The 12,800-nt window shown below is 39.2% G+C and overlaps 1 protein-coding gene across 1 annotated transcript in view; it reads left to right on the top strand.

Moving 5' to 3' along the window:
* Positions 1-12,800, top strand: part of PCDH15 (protocadherin related 15) — a 1,730,880-nt gene that overhangs the window by 1,614,978 nt on the left and 103,102 nt on the right. The window contains exons 30-31 of the mRNA XM_082269384.1: positions 5,732-5,908; positions 11,870-12,088. Of these exons, the coding sequence (XP_082125510.1) occupies positions 5,732-5,908; positions 11,870-12,088 (396 nt within the window). The remainder of the gene's footprint in view (positions 1-5,731; positions 5,909-11,869; positions 12,089-12,800) is intronic.

Raw genomic sequence — 12,800 nt, 5'->3', positions numbered from 1 at the left:
GCGATTACATGCTGCAGTGTCTCCACAACGACCGCCGAGTTGCCCACATTCTAACTTGTGCTGATTACTGGGTGGCCACGCTGCTGGATCCCCATTACAAGGACAACGTACCGTCCTTAATTCACTCACTGGAGCGCGATCGCAAGATGCGCGAGTACAAGCGCACGCTGGTAGACGCCATGCTGCTGGCATTCCCATCTGACAGCGGGGCCACAGTGGAAGCACAAGGCAGAGGAGGAGGAGGAGGAGGTCGCCAACGCAACCAGGGCACCGCCAGCACCTCAGAAGGCAGGGTTAGCATGGCCGAAATGTGGAAAAGCTTTGTCAGCACGCCACAACAAACAGCAGCACCAGCAGCTCAGATGGAACGTCTTAGCAGGAGGCAGCATTTTACCAACATGGTGGAGCAGTATGTGTGCACACGCCTACATGTAGTGAATGACGGGTCTGCCCCCTTCAACTTCTGGGTCTCCAAATTGGGCACATGGCCTGAGCTTGCCCTTTACGCCTTGGAGGTGCTGGCGTGCCCTGCAGCCAGTGTATTATCTGAACGGGTATTTAGCACGGCTGGGGGCGTTATAACAGACAAGCGCAGCCGCCTGTCCAGAGACAATGTGGACAAGCTCACGTTCATTAAAATGAACCAGGCATGGATCCCACGGGACTTTTCCGTACCTTATGCAGAATAGCAATGGATACCGACCTTACCCACCCATTGTTCCATTTTTGCTCTTTCTCACTCTTTTGGGGTGTACCCTCATTTAAAATTTTTGAAAAGAAGCAGTGTTGGCTACCTCGTCCTCCTCCTCAGGGCCAGATTAATGTAGGGGCTATTGGAGCTGCAGCTCCAGGCCCCTACCTTTTATATAGGCCCCGGGTTGGCCATATTCACTGTTACCGCTCTTCTGTCACTTGTAAACACAGAAGTCTGGCTTCTATGCTCGCTTCCCCAGGCAGCACCCTCAGAACCTCCCCACACAGCGTGAAGGCCGGACAAGGAGGGACAGTTGGCGATGCATGGATGTGTTTATGGGCTTCAGAGACAGCATCCCATGTTGAATTAGGCATGCATGGCTGCACCCTTCCTCCTCTGGGTGCATGGCAAGGCACGGCCCTTAAGGCCCTTCAAAATCCTCAGCACCAAGCCCATGATGCTGTTAATCCGGCCCTGGTCCTCCTCCACCGCCGCTTCCACCTACACCGCCCATAGGTGTGCGCAGCCTATTGCATTAAGGTGTGCACCCCAAAGTTGAAATACACATGCATGTGTTTGCCAGCAGGGAGAGTAATGTATCGGGGCCATGTACCTGTAGGCAAGGAGAAATAGAGCAGAGCAGGTCCCAGGGAGATCTTTCCCATCTCCTCACTGGCAATGCTATGTGCCCTAGGTGATTAGGGTGTGCCCAGGCACACCCAGCACACCCTGTGCGCACGCCTATGTCACCGCCACATCCACCACCACCTCAACCTCCCTCCTACTCCATATGGGCCTCGTCCTTCAGAGATGAAGAAGAACATTGTTTTATTTTTCTGTTTTTTTTTGTTGTTTTAAGTTATTTCCCTATCCACATTTGTTTGCAGAGCACTTGCCATGCTCTTAATTACGTTTTGCTGCCATTTGCAGCACTCTAGCCCTTTCCTTTGGTGTTTTAGAGCCATTTTAGTGCCTTAAAGTTCGGGTCCCCATTGACTTCAATGGGGTTCGGTGTCCGGGAAAAGTTCGGTAAAAGTCCGGGACACGGACCCGGACTTTTTTTTAAAGTTCGGCCGAACCCGTCGAACACGGACATCTAGGTGTCCGCTCAACCCTAGTTACTATACATCCGGAATATACTGTTAAACCGGTCATGAAATTGCTAAAACCCAGAGAAAAAAATTGATTTTGCACTAAAATATACAACTTTGTTGCTCATATATATATAAAATTACAATCACAGTTAGGGCTCCGTAGGCGGATCCGTGTTGCTCAGCGGGGATCGATCCGCGATCCCCGCTGAGCCGGGCGGATGACAGCTCCGTCTCCGCTTGCAGAGCGGAGAGGGAGGTGTCTCAGCACCCGCTGCCCTCTATGGGGGATCGGATGACAGCGGACAAGCTCCGCTCCGATTACTGAACGGATGGAAAAATAGGGTTTCCCTCCGTCCAAATTTCAGCACAGGATCGGATGCGGATGGCAGCGGGTGTCAGCGGAGGTGTCTCCGCTGACACCCGCTGCCCCATAGGGCTGCATGGAGGATCCGATCAGATCCGCCTAAAAAACTGACAGGCGGATCTGATCGGACCGCCCGTGTGAAAGAGCCCTTATAATAAAAAAAAGCTAGATGATAGAAATTTGGGATAATGCGGTACTTGCATGGGATTTTCTATTTGTTTTTGTTTTTTTCATTTACACTTGTGCTATATGTGTAAAAAAAAAAAAAACACAATACAATCATTCTTTTACATAGGTGGCTTTTTATAATAAAAAGCTATAAAAGTCTCTCTCTTGATCTATACCACTGTATGCAAATTCACATACATTTTAAAAGATACTATATTACCAAAAGTATTGGGATGCCTGCCTTTACATGCACATGCACTTTACATCATTTTGCACAAAAGCGCCACATTTCCGCAGTAAATACACGGCTGGTCGGCAAGTGGTTAAAATATACACTGTTTTACCAAAAGTATTAGGACGCCTGCCTTTACACGCACGTAAACTTTAATGGCATCCCAGTCTTAGTCTGTAGGGTTCAGTATTGAGTTGGCCCACCGCTTCCAGCTATTACAGCTTCAACTCTCCTGGGAAGGCTGTCCACAAGGTTTAGGAGTGTGTCTATGGGAATGTTTGACCATTCTTCCAGAAGCGCATTAGTGAGGTCAGGCACTGATGATGGAGAGAAGGCCTGGCTTGCAGTCTTCCCACTTATTTATTCAAAAGGTGTTCTTTCAGGTTGAGGTCAGGACTCTGTGCAGACCAGTCAACTTCCTCCACCCCACTTATCCATGTTTTTATGGACCTTGCTTTGTGTACTGGTGTGCAGCCATGTTGAAACAGGAGGAGCCAACCGCAAACTTTTCCCACAATGTTGGGAGCATAAAATCGTCCATATTGGTTTGGTATGCCAAGCCCAACCCCACTCCATATTCTCTCCCAAATTATTTGGACCAGTGCACAAAGCAAGGTCCATAAAGACAAAAAGACATGAATGAGCGAGTTTGTGGTAGAGGAATTTAACTGGCCTGCACAGAGTCTTGACCTCAACCTGATAGAACACATTGGGATGAATTAGAGCACAGACTGAGAGTGAGGCCTTCTTGACTACATCAGTGCCTGTCCTCACAAATACTCTTTTGGAAGAATGGTCAAATAATCCCATAGACACACTCCTAAACCTTGTGGACAGACTTCCCAGAAGAGTTGAAGCTGGTATAGCTGCAAAGGGTGGGCTTACTCAATATTGAACCCTACGGACTAAGACCGGGATGCTATTTAAGTTCATGTGCGCATAAAGACAGGTGTCCTAATACTTTTGGTAAAACAGTGTGTGTTTTAGCTATCACTTGAAGATGCATTAGAAAAATCATCCTGCACAAAGTCTCTCAAAAGTGCAAGATCTCTCAACGAAGAAAGATAACTGTCAATTTATCATACCAAATAAAAGTGTGAGCATTTATAGTATGCATGGATTTACCTTATTTGCTACTAGTAAACCTGCACTTTTCAAATTAAATACTTGCAGTGGCTACTGCTTTAGTAAATCAACACCACTGATGATAGTGGGAATGTGCTATAGAAATCCACAGCAGCTCAACTATTGGACCAGAAATTGACAATTTACCATACTTCTAAGGCATTCTAATAATAGATATTCAGCTACTGTTTTATAAAGCATTGAGGTTTCTCAGTATCAGTTACAGTTTTTCTATGTTGGGACTGCCCAAAGTTCCCATTTACAGATGTGAGAACCAATACTTCTTCTTGTCCTGTATAAGAAATGGGGAGAGCAGTTGTCCCTGGGGCAGAAAGAAAATATTGTCAGAAGTCCTAATCCTTCTCCACTCTACTAAGAATATGCTTTTGTTTTTGTCTGTTAGAGACATTTCCCATCACTTTCTGTCCTGACAGAGGAAATTAACCAACACATGGCTGACAAAGAAAACGAAAAAATAAAAAGAAATAAAAATATTTTGCCTGAAATTTGACTTTAACCTTTACAGATCATTATCCTTTCATTTATTTATTCAGTTAATTTCCAATTCTATCAGTATTTCCACATCTCTTTTCCAACATGTTGTATATAAATGTGCCTTCTAATTCTGAATGTAGGAGAAATGACAGATAAAAATAAAAAATAAATGCAAAAATGATTCTGAACAATGCAGAAGATCAATGATGATACAAATGAAGAAACATCAGGAGAAGCAATCGATTAGGAGAGATCAATAATTTGAAATGAAAACCATGGATCTGATACTATATTAGAAATTCAGGGGAAATTCACTGTATAAGAAAATAGTCTGGGTTCATCTGTACAGGGGATAAAAAAAGTTAATAGGGGCACCCAAAAAAAACAGTGCATGCAAAAATCATTCTGGTAATGGTAAATAGTGATTCAGTAATGGTTAATGAGCTGGAGTTAGTGTCCATACTTTTGAAGGTTTTTTTTTTTATACTGTATGCAGATATTTTGCTTTGTCACTAACTGCATTGCATTGCATCCACAGTAACGCTCCCTGAATCATATCTGAAGCAATATGTGCCATAAATATGGCAGAGTGTAATTATTGCTCAAAAGTTAAAATTAAATACTAAACTTGTTAGTTTCTCTCAATCTAATGACTAGAGCAGAACATTTAGTACAGGGGTCTTCAAACGATTGCCCTGAGGTTATTCAGGAACTACAATTCCTATCATGCCTAGGCATGTCTGTGAATGTCAGAGTTTTACAATGCCTCATGGGATATGTAGTTCTTCAACAGCTGGGGGGCCGTAGTTTGAGGATCCCTGATTTAGTACTTTAATCCTACAAACTTGAACAGTTGCTGATAAAACACATGCATTTCCTGTTGCAACACACATTTTTAGGTTATTTGCATCCTAAAGTTTACTAAGGGTCTTGTTATTTTGTCCATTTTGTTTTACCTTGTTAATCTATTTCAATAAAGAGACATTTTTTAAAATAGCTGCTTTGGAAAAAAGTAACTATGGCAGAATCTCAGTTTTTTGATATTTTGCAGTTAAGCTATTTTCCTTTTTATAGAGCTTGTATTTTGCAGCATGGAGCAGTCATGATAGGATACGTATTTTTCTGTGTTTGTACAATTTCTATTAATATCATTATAGTGACCAAACGAGTGCACTGGTAATGAAATGGTGGACCACAGGAGTGATATGAATACAGTAAAAACTGGAGCCTGCATTTCTAATTTTTCAAGCTCCACTAAAGATTAGATTAGACTAGATTAGACTAGATTAGATTAGATTAGAATTGATTAGATTTGAATTCAGAGGTCTATTGTGGTTTTCTGCTCTAGCAAATTTTACCTTTGATGGTAGTGATTTTCTCTTTTTTTTTTGTATTAATAAATCATTTTTTTCTTTTTAAATATATTGTTATGTGGTGCCTTAAAAGTCCTGATCCAGACATAAATATGCTTAGAGATGTGAATATTGAGGGTGTGGCACAATGAGGAGAGCCAAATTAACTAATGAACATGTTTGCTTGTTTCTTTTTTATGTTGGTAGCATTTTAGAGCGTTATGTTCAAGATCAAATTCCAGGTGCTGCAGTTGTAGTAGAATCAATTGGTGCCAGAAGATATGGAGATGGCTTCTCTGAAGAGGACTACACTCAGTGTGACCTGATGATTTACGCTGTCGACCCTCAGACAAACAGGGCAATATCACGTAATGAACTTTATAAGTACGTATTCAATTAACAGATAAATATAGCCTTCCAATTTTGGAGTTTATTCTTGCCCTAATTTACTGTAAATGTTATCAACTTATGGCTATAATTTAAAACCGACAGAGCACAGGATCATATTAAAAGAGTGATACATTTAATGGACTGAAAAACATCCCTTGATTCACATTATAGTAAGTGCCTCTGAGAAAGAAGAAACTTCATAGTTCAGACAAGTGCCAGTGAGTCCCAGTAAAAGGTCAGCTGGCACCGATGCACTGGACCTACTCAGCACGTGTATCTGTGCAGAATCAGTTGCAGTCTGAACAATATGAAGGTAATAAATACTTCATTGCACCTCGCATTCTTCTGCATAAAATAAATGGTGCCTGCAGGACCTCAAAGGAGCACCCTAGAGCAATTAAATGTGGGGCTCTAGGTTTTTCCAAACACCATTTTGTGTAAATTAAAAGTAAACTAAAATTCTTTAAGAGAATAAAACCTACTAACTGATGGCTTTTTATCCTTTCATTGCATGCCTGGTTATACAGGGTCACCCAGTTATGTGGAAATATATGTTTTATAGAAGTATGTTTTATTATGCTTTAGAGTACTATAGTGTTCTTGCATCACCAAATTGCCTGCTTATGATTATAAACCAGCCAGGGATTCCCAATTTAACCTACAAAAAGAGCAAAAGTACTTACATTTGTGATCCATCCCCACTTCTTTTTTAAAGAAGTTGCAATATACATGTTATTATTTCTCTGTATTAAATTTTAAAATGTTAGGAATGTATTAGAGCCCAAGGTAAATTAGAAAATAACTCTCAGGAGGTCTACAAGAGACACGGTCCAAAAAAATCCTTGGCAGCTGAACTCTCTTTGAGCTGAACCTCTGTAACAAGCAATTCAGGGTTTGTTGTATTCTGTAACTACATGAATTATTTGAGCTAAAGCCTCTCTCATATATATATATATATATATATATATTTTTTAATAATCAAACTATTGTTACCTGAGACATCTTTAGGAAAGTATGCTATGGTTGTTGTAATGAACTATTATTATTAACTATTTTAGAAAAATTATAAAAGAGGCTATCTAAAAGAGCATACATTGGGTTAGTAACCCTACACTTCCTAAAGCCTCATACCTCTGTAAACAATAAAGTGTTACAGTAAAATCAGTCTGTATATGCAGTAAAGCATGTTTGTTATACTCACTGTGGAACCTAAACTAAAAAACAAACAAAAAACTTATGGCTGAATATACACCTTCACTGTTATAGCTTTTATACTATTGAGAATCAGGACGAAAGGATGAAACTATCCTGGTACCTCCTGAAGATTCGGAAGCATTATGTTGGACCTAAATGCATGTTTTTCTTCTGTTCTTCTGTATTAGCATGCAAAGGTGTGAATGGGCTCCTATTCTCAGGTTTGAAAATGTCAGAGTCCCGATTAGAACATGGGAGTTTTGTGGTGTCTCACTGTAGCTCTTCTTGCTGTGCCGCCTGAGATGTTGGACATCTCTTTGTCTGATTTCTTGGACAATCCTGCCTTGTACTTTATGGCGAATCGTTAACTCTTTTCTCCTCCCATGGATTTCCTGATTTAACATGTGCCTTTGCACTTTCTGCCTGCCAGATTATTGTGCTCTTCTCCAGCCAATATCTTGCTCCTTTCCTGCTGCCATCTGTATCTTCACTACCAAAAAGACAAAGAGTTCCTGCGAGCTACCTCTCACTATTAGATTTTTAAAATGCCGCAAACACCTCACTTCTCATAAAAAGTGTATATAATCTAAAATATAAAAATGTGTTGCGCAGAAAAAAATGTATAAAATATGATAAATATCTTCAATAAATACCTGGTGCGTATAAAGTTCAAATGGGTATATCCCTAATAATCTCCATTAATATAAATATCTGATATAAATAATAATATATATAAAATGTGAAAAATGATCCAGTGAATATTTCAAAAAATCAATATTATAAAAATATACTTTCAGTAAATCCAATAAACATTCATATAAGTGCGTAGTGCAAATGCTAAATAAAGTGCATCAATACGTAAACTAAAATGTTAAACAGATCTTACTATGATCCTACACAAATTGATCCAATGATAAAGTACGAAGTGAATAAATAAAAAACGTGATAAAAAATGACTGTCCAAAAAATGGAAAATAAATATATAGTCCTTGTGAATCAGTGCAAAAAACAATCTCTTGCAGTGCTCAAAACCACCAAAAGGTTGCAGGTGCTCCCCACAGTAGTGAGTGACCAGAGTGTCACGGATCCTTAAATCACTGTGCACCCCCTTGTGAATGGGCGCTCACCTTAGAGACGATTATATCAAACTCATCAATAGGGGTTCCTAATCAGGGACGACCCTTCCAATGATCCGTGGCTCACAACACGATATGAATGAATTTTTATAATGGGAATCAGGTAAATCTCTCCATCAAGACCTCAGATGTGTAACAAAATAAGCTGTCCTTGCAGAATATGTTCCAGGGCCCAAAAAGGGCAATGTAGTTGCCTTTTTATGGTCAAGCTGAAGGACAAACTGGGTTATACTTTCTACTGGGGCCTCCCAGGTCTAGCTGTGGTTGATCAGATGCCGACTCCTTCACCTCCACTTTCAGCTATTCAGCAGGCCCTGGACCAAACTCTGGAGCTTCATGGCATCTGAAAATCCATTTAAAAATAGAAAAAAACTGACAAGATTTTAAACATATGGTGGACAAGTTCTTCTTTATTCATCTGAGAAGGAAGATGAAGCTCCAGAGTTTGGTTTATGTAGAACAAGACAGCGAAACTGAATAATTTTGAGACTTGTGACTGTGATGAATAAAGTTTATAATGATCCCAATCGCTGCATTACTGCAGAAGCAAAGTTGCATAGTTTGCAGCAGGGTAGACAGCTGAATTCCGACATTGGTTTTTAGATACCACTTGGAACCCAGCAGCCCAAAATAGTCAGTTCCACCAACTTCCCACTAAACTGTAAAAGATGATCTTGCCAAAGTAGAGACCTCTAATGATCTCAAGGCTTTCATTCATTAATGTATCCAAATTGATCAGAGACTTGCAAGGATTCCCAGTCTCTCCTTCCTCTTTTCTGTAAGTAATGATTGTATGCATTTCTCTGCTAGTTAGGTTGTTCAGAAAGATCCAAACATTTATCTGCATTCTAAAACTCCGAAACCCATGCAGGTTGATGTTATTAAGAGACAGGTAAAATATATTCCTTGAACTTATGTTTATTTTGTGGAGACTCTGGACATTACACAGGTAATTGTCCCAACATAGTTAAAAGAACAATTGCTGTGACTGGTGTTCTAGTGCCTGAACAAAAAAAACTTTTTTATCCAGTCTATCTCCTCATTGATCCATGAATAAAATAGTGTAAAAAGTTGATTCTCTACTTTCTCATTTTGTCATCCCTATTAAACTTATCACTGACCTATGTGAAATTCCTTGCTCTGCTGTGCTGGGTTCTGCGATTGGGGGGAACTTTTTGGACATAGAATTTCCCCAAAGCAATAATATTCAATTAAGATATATATCTGCCCCCAATAACATGGAGACAATTGATGGTTGCACCTATATTGTCGGGACCTGTTACCCACTAAATGGTTCTCGACCATCGTGAGACTTTTAGCTGTATAGATTACCCAATTTTCTTGTCATCCTGGGCATTCCTTGATTTTCTACCCATAATCACTCCATTAACTGGGGAGCATGGACTATGGATCTAATGTCCCCCATCATTGCAAGGAACATTGTAGGGAACTTTGTCAAAAAGTTCTCCACTTATCAAGGAATCACAAGTTGATGTGGTAACTACTCAGTCATATGACAATCTGCCTCCACAATTCCAAAATGTCTGTGATAAAAAGAACCAGATATGGGCATTTCGAATCCTTGGTTATGCCTTTTGGCCTTTTCAACACTCCTCCAACTTTTCAACACTTCATCAATGATGTTGTTCGAGATCTGTCCGACCAGTTTTGGATTTCTTATCTGGATAATATTCTCATCTTTTCTAATAACTTGGAGGAGCATCGCAAGCATGTTTGCGCTGTCTTTGAAAGATTCAGGAAGATTGAACTTTATATCAAACTGGAGAAATATGAGTTTGAACAAACTAAGATCCAGTTCTTAGGATTTATTCGTTTTGTGCTCTTTTACTGCCAATATTTTTCTCCTTTCACTCCTGCTGCTGTCAGCATCTTCACTACAACTCATTACCATCCTTTGGCTTGGTGCGCGTCTACACATCCGTTTGATCCCAACCTGCAACCATTTATTATTGTCCTTTGGCTTTTTTCTCAACTACATTTCCACTTGATCCCAGTATTCAACCACTTGTTATCGACCTTTTGCTTGTTTACTGACTATGCTTCTGCTTGATCCATACCTGCTACATCTGCTACCAAACCCTGGTGGGGTGATCCTGATGACCAGCAAAAACCATCTCCACCATCAGGAGCCCTGGTGAAAACCATTTAGTGCTTGGGTAGGCATGCGTCATCTGAGCAGGGTGACCTACTTGTGTACTTATCCTGCTGGTCAGTGGGTCCCTTTCTATTGCTATAGCTGCTGGTCTCCAGTGTCTGAATAAATTATAGGAAAACCATGAGAAGTCATAATAAAGGTTTGAAACTTTGGGAAAAATTGTGTTCTCATTGTGTTATAATATTTTATGGTGAAAAACAAATAATGTTAGAACCCTTGTCAGACTTTAATTGGTATCCCAATGGGAAGATTTTCCTTCACTTTTAGTATGGTCACTATGACATAAGGTAAGAAATAGCTCTCCAATAGGAACACAGACAAAAGTATAATCACTTTCTTAAGTCTATGGAGGAGGAGCCAGACCTTTGGCAGGCTTTTTTTTCTCTCTATATTAATGTTGGGAAGATTCTGCTCCTTCTTATGTAGAATGTTGTGCTGTCAATTATCATGATATAATGAAGGGGTGGGTACACAGCAATGAAAATAATATTTTCTGGACTGCATATTACTTGCTATCCCACTGCAAGAAAGGAACATAAAAGTGTTCATTGGTTTAATAATTAATATATTATTATGTTTTCAGATAGACCAAGGTTATTATTTTTTAAGTAGCTATATTGCGAGAGTCACTGCAAGAGAGTAAAACATATACAAATAAAACACTAAAATTATAGTATTTGCAATATGTGGACATAGGGATAATTTCATTCCATACAATTTTTAATTTCCTAGACCTGTCAATATATTTAGCAAAAGAATAAAAACTATGGGGCACTGTGATCTTAGTTTATTTGGAGACTATTATTGAATGCACGCAGCTGCATCTACGTATTGATGTTGTTGTGCTGCAGTGACATCTAGTGTAAAGCTCAGCATTTTTATAAACCAACAATTTCTTGTTCTCTCCTTTGTATAATATAAGGAAGTCTTTCTTAGAAATGCAACATTATGCACTAATAATCAGAAAATATGTGTTTTTCTTTTAAAATTTAATTAATGATAAGATAGAATCAAAAGCAGAATTTACAACATTCTTGTTGAGTAAGCTAAAAAAAAAAAAAAAGGTAGTGTGCATTACACACATTTTTCCATACCCACACATTCATTAGGCTTAAACTAATAAAAAAAAAAACATAAAATCAGTCTAAACAGACAGTTAATATTCATTCACTAGCATCATCTTACTGAAAGGAGGCTTTCTACACCATTTGCATCTACCTTGTCTAACATAAGATTGATCTGTCTTTTAGCACTTAAGAAGTACATACCTGAAAGAACAAATCCTACTGAAACTTGGGTTATTCAATAATAACTTTAAGAGTTACTATTCATTTTGCCAGTAATATTTGATTGGATGAAGGGGGAGAGAGAGAGAGAAAGTGTGTGTGTGTGTAAAACAGATACATACATCATTATGGTCTCATTTAATCCTTATCTTTGGCTTTTCAGATTTTTAGATGGTAAAGTGCTTGACATCAATAAACAGTTTCAAGACTACATTGGCTCTGGAGGACGTATATTGGAGATTCGAACCCCAGATGTTGTAGCCAATGTAAAGAAGCAAGCCCAAGCTGTAGGCTACACTGAAGGAGCTTTGCTAGCACTGGCTATTATTATCATCCTCTGTTGTATACCGGCTATTTTAATTGTAATGGTCAGCTACAGACAGTAAGTAGATTGCTATCATTATAAAATGAACAATGATAAATCAGTTAAACACAGTTCTCTCCAGCACTAGGAGGGTATAAGTCACTGCTCTGACTCATTATTTTGCATATCTGAACTGTCGCAAGAGCTTTGAGCTCATGCTCTAAAAACAGGCTTTTTTTTTAGCAAAGAACATAAGGGATAGCCTAGAAGTGAGCATACTCCACCTGCTGGCTGAAAAGGATACTATTCTAAATGACTAAAAATTGTATTATCTCTATATTCTGCTCTCTGGATTCAGCATGTCCCTGTATTACCCACATATGAATTTGGTCACGGACATCTATATTAACCTGCTTGTGATGTAATCCTCAGTGAATTACATTGCTAGCATTTTTTATTAAAATAGATTATATCATTTGAGTTTCATTACACGTATTTCATAAGTACTTGCCTACCATTAGTGGAAGAAAATTGAGCAATCATAAATAAGCTGTTACCCAGGGAAGCAAAGAAAGAAAAAGAGGTGACTTTACAAAATATGTGCACTTTTCAGATGAGCAAACCATGAAAATGTAGTTGTAATCCATGGCAAAACACATCTCATTGTATTCAATCAACAGTATAATTGTGTTTTACCATTAGGCAAGTCCCCCTTAATTAATTTCCTTCAGAGTAGGCTGAGGCATAAAAATTGTTGTTATTCCATAAGAGAAGGAAAAAGAGAGTGTCT

This window comes from Pelophylax lessonae (assembly GCF_965119305.1).
Source record: "Pelophylax lessonae genome assembly, chromosome: 9".
In the NCBI taxonomy this organism is placed as follows: Eukaryota; Metazoa; Chordata; class Amphibia; order Anura; family Ranidae; genus Pelophylax; species Pelophylax lessonae.
Note: the sequence above shows the minus strand (reverse complement) of the source record. Positions and strands in the feature narration are given on the sequence as shown.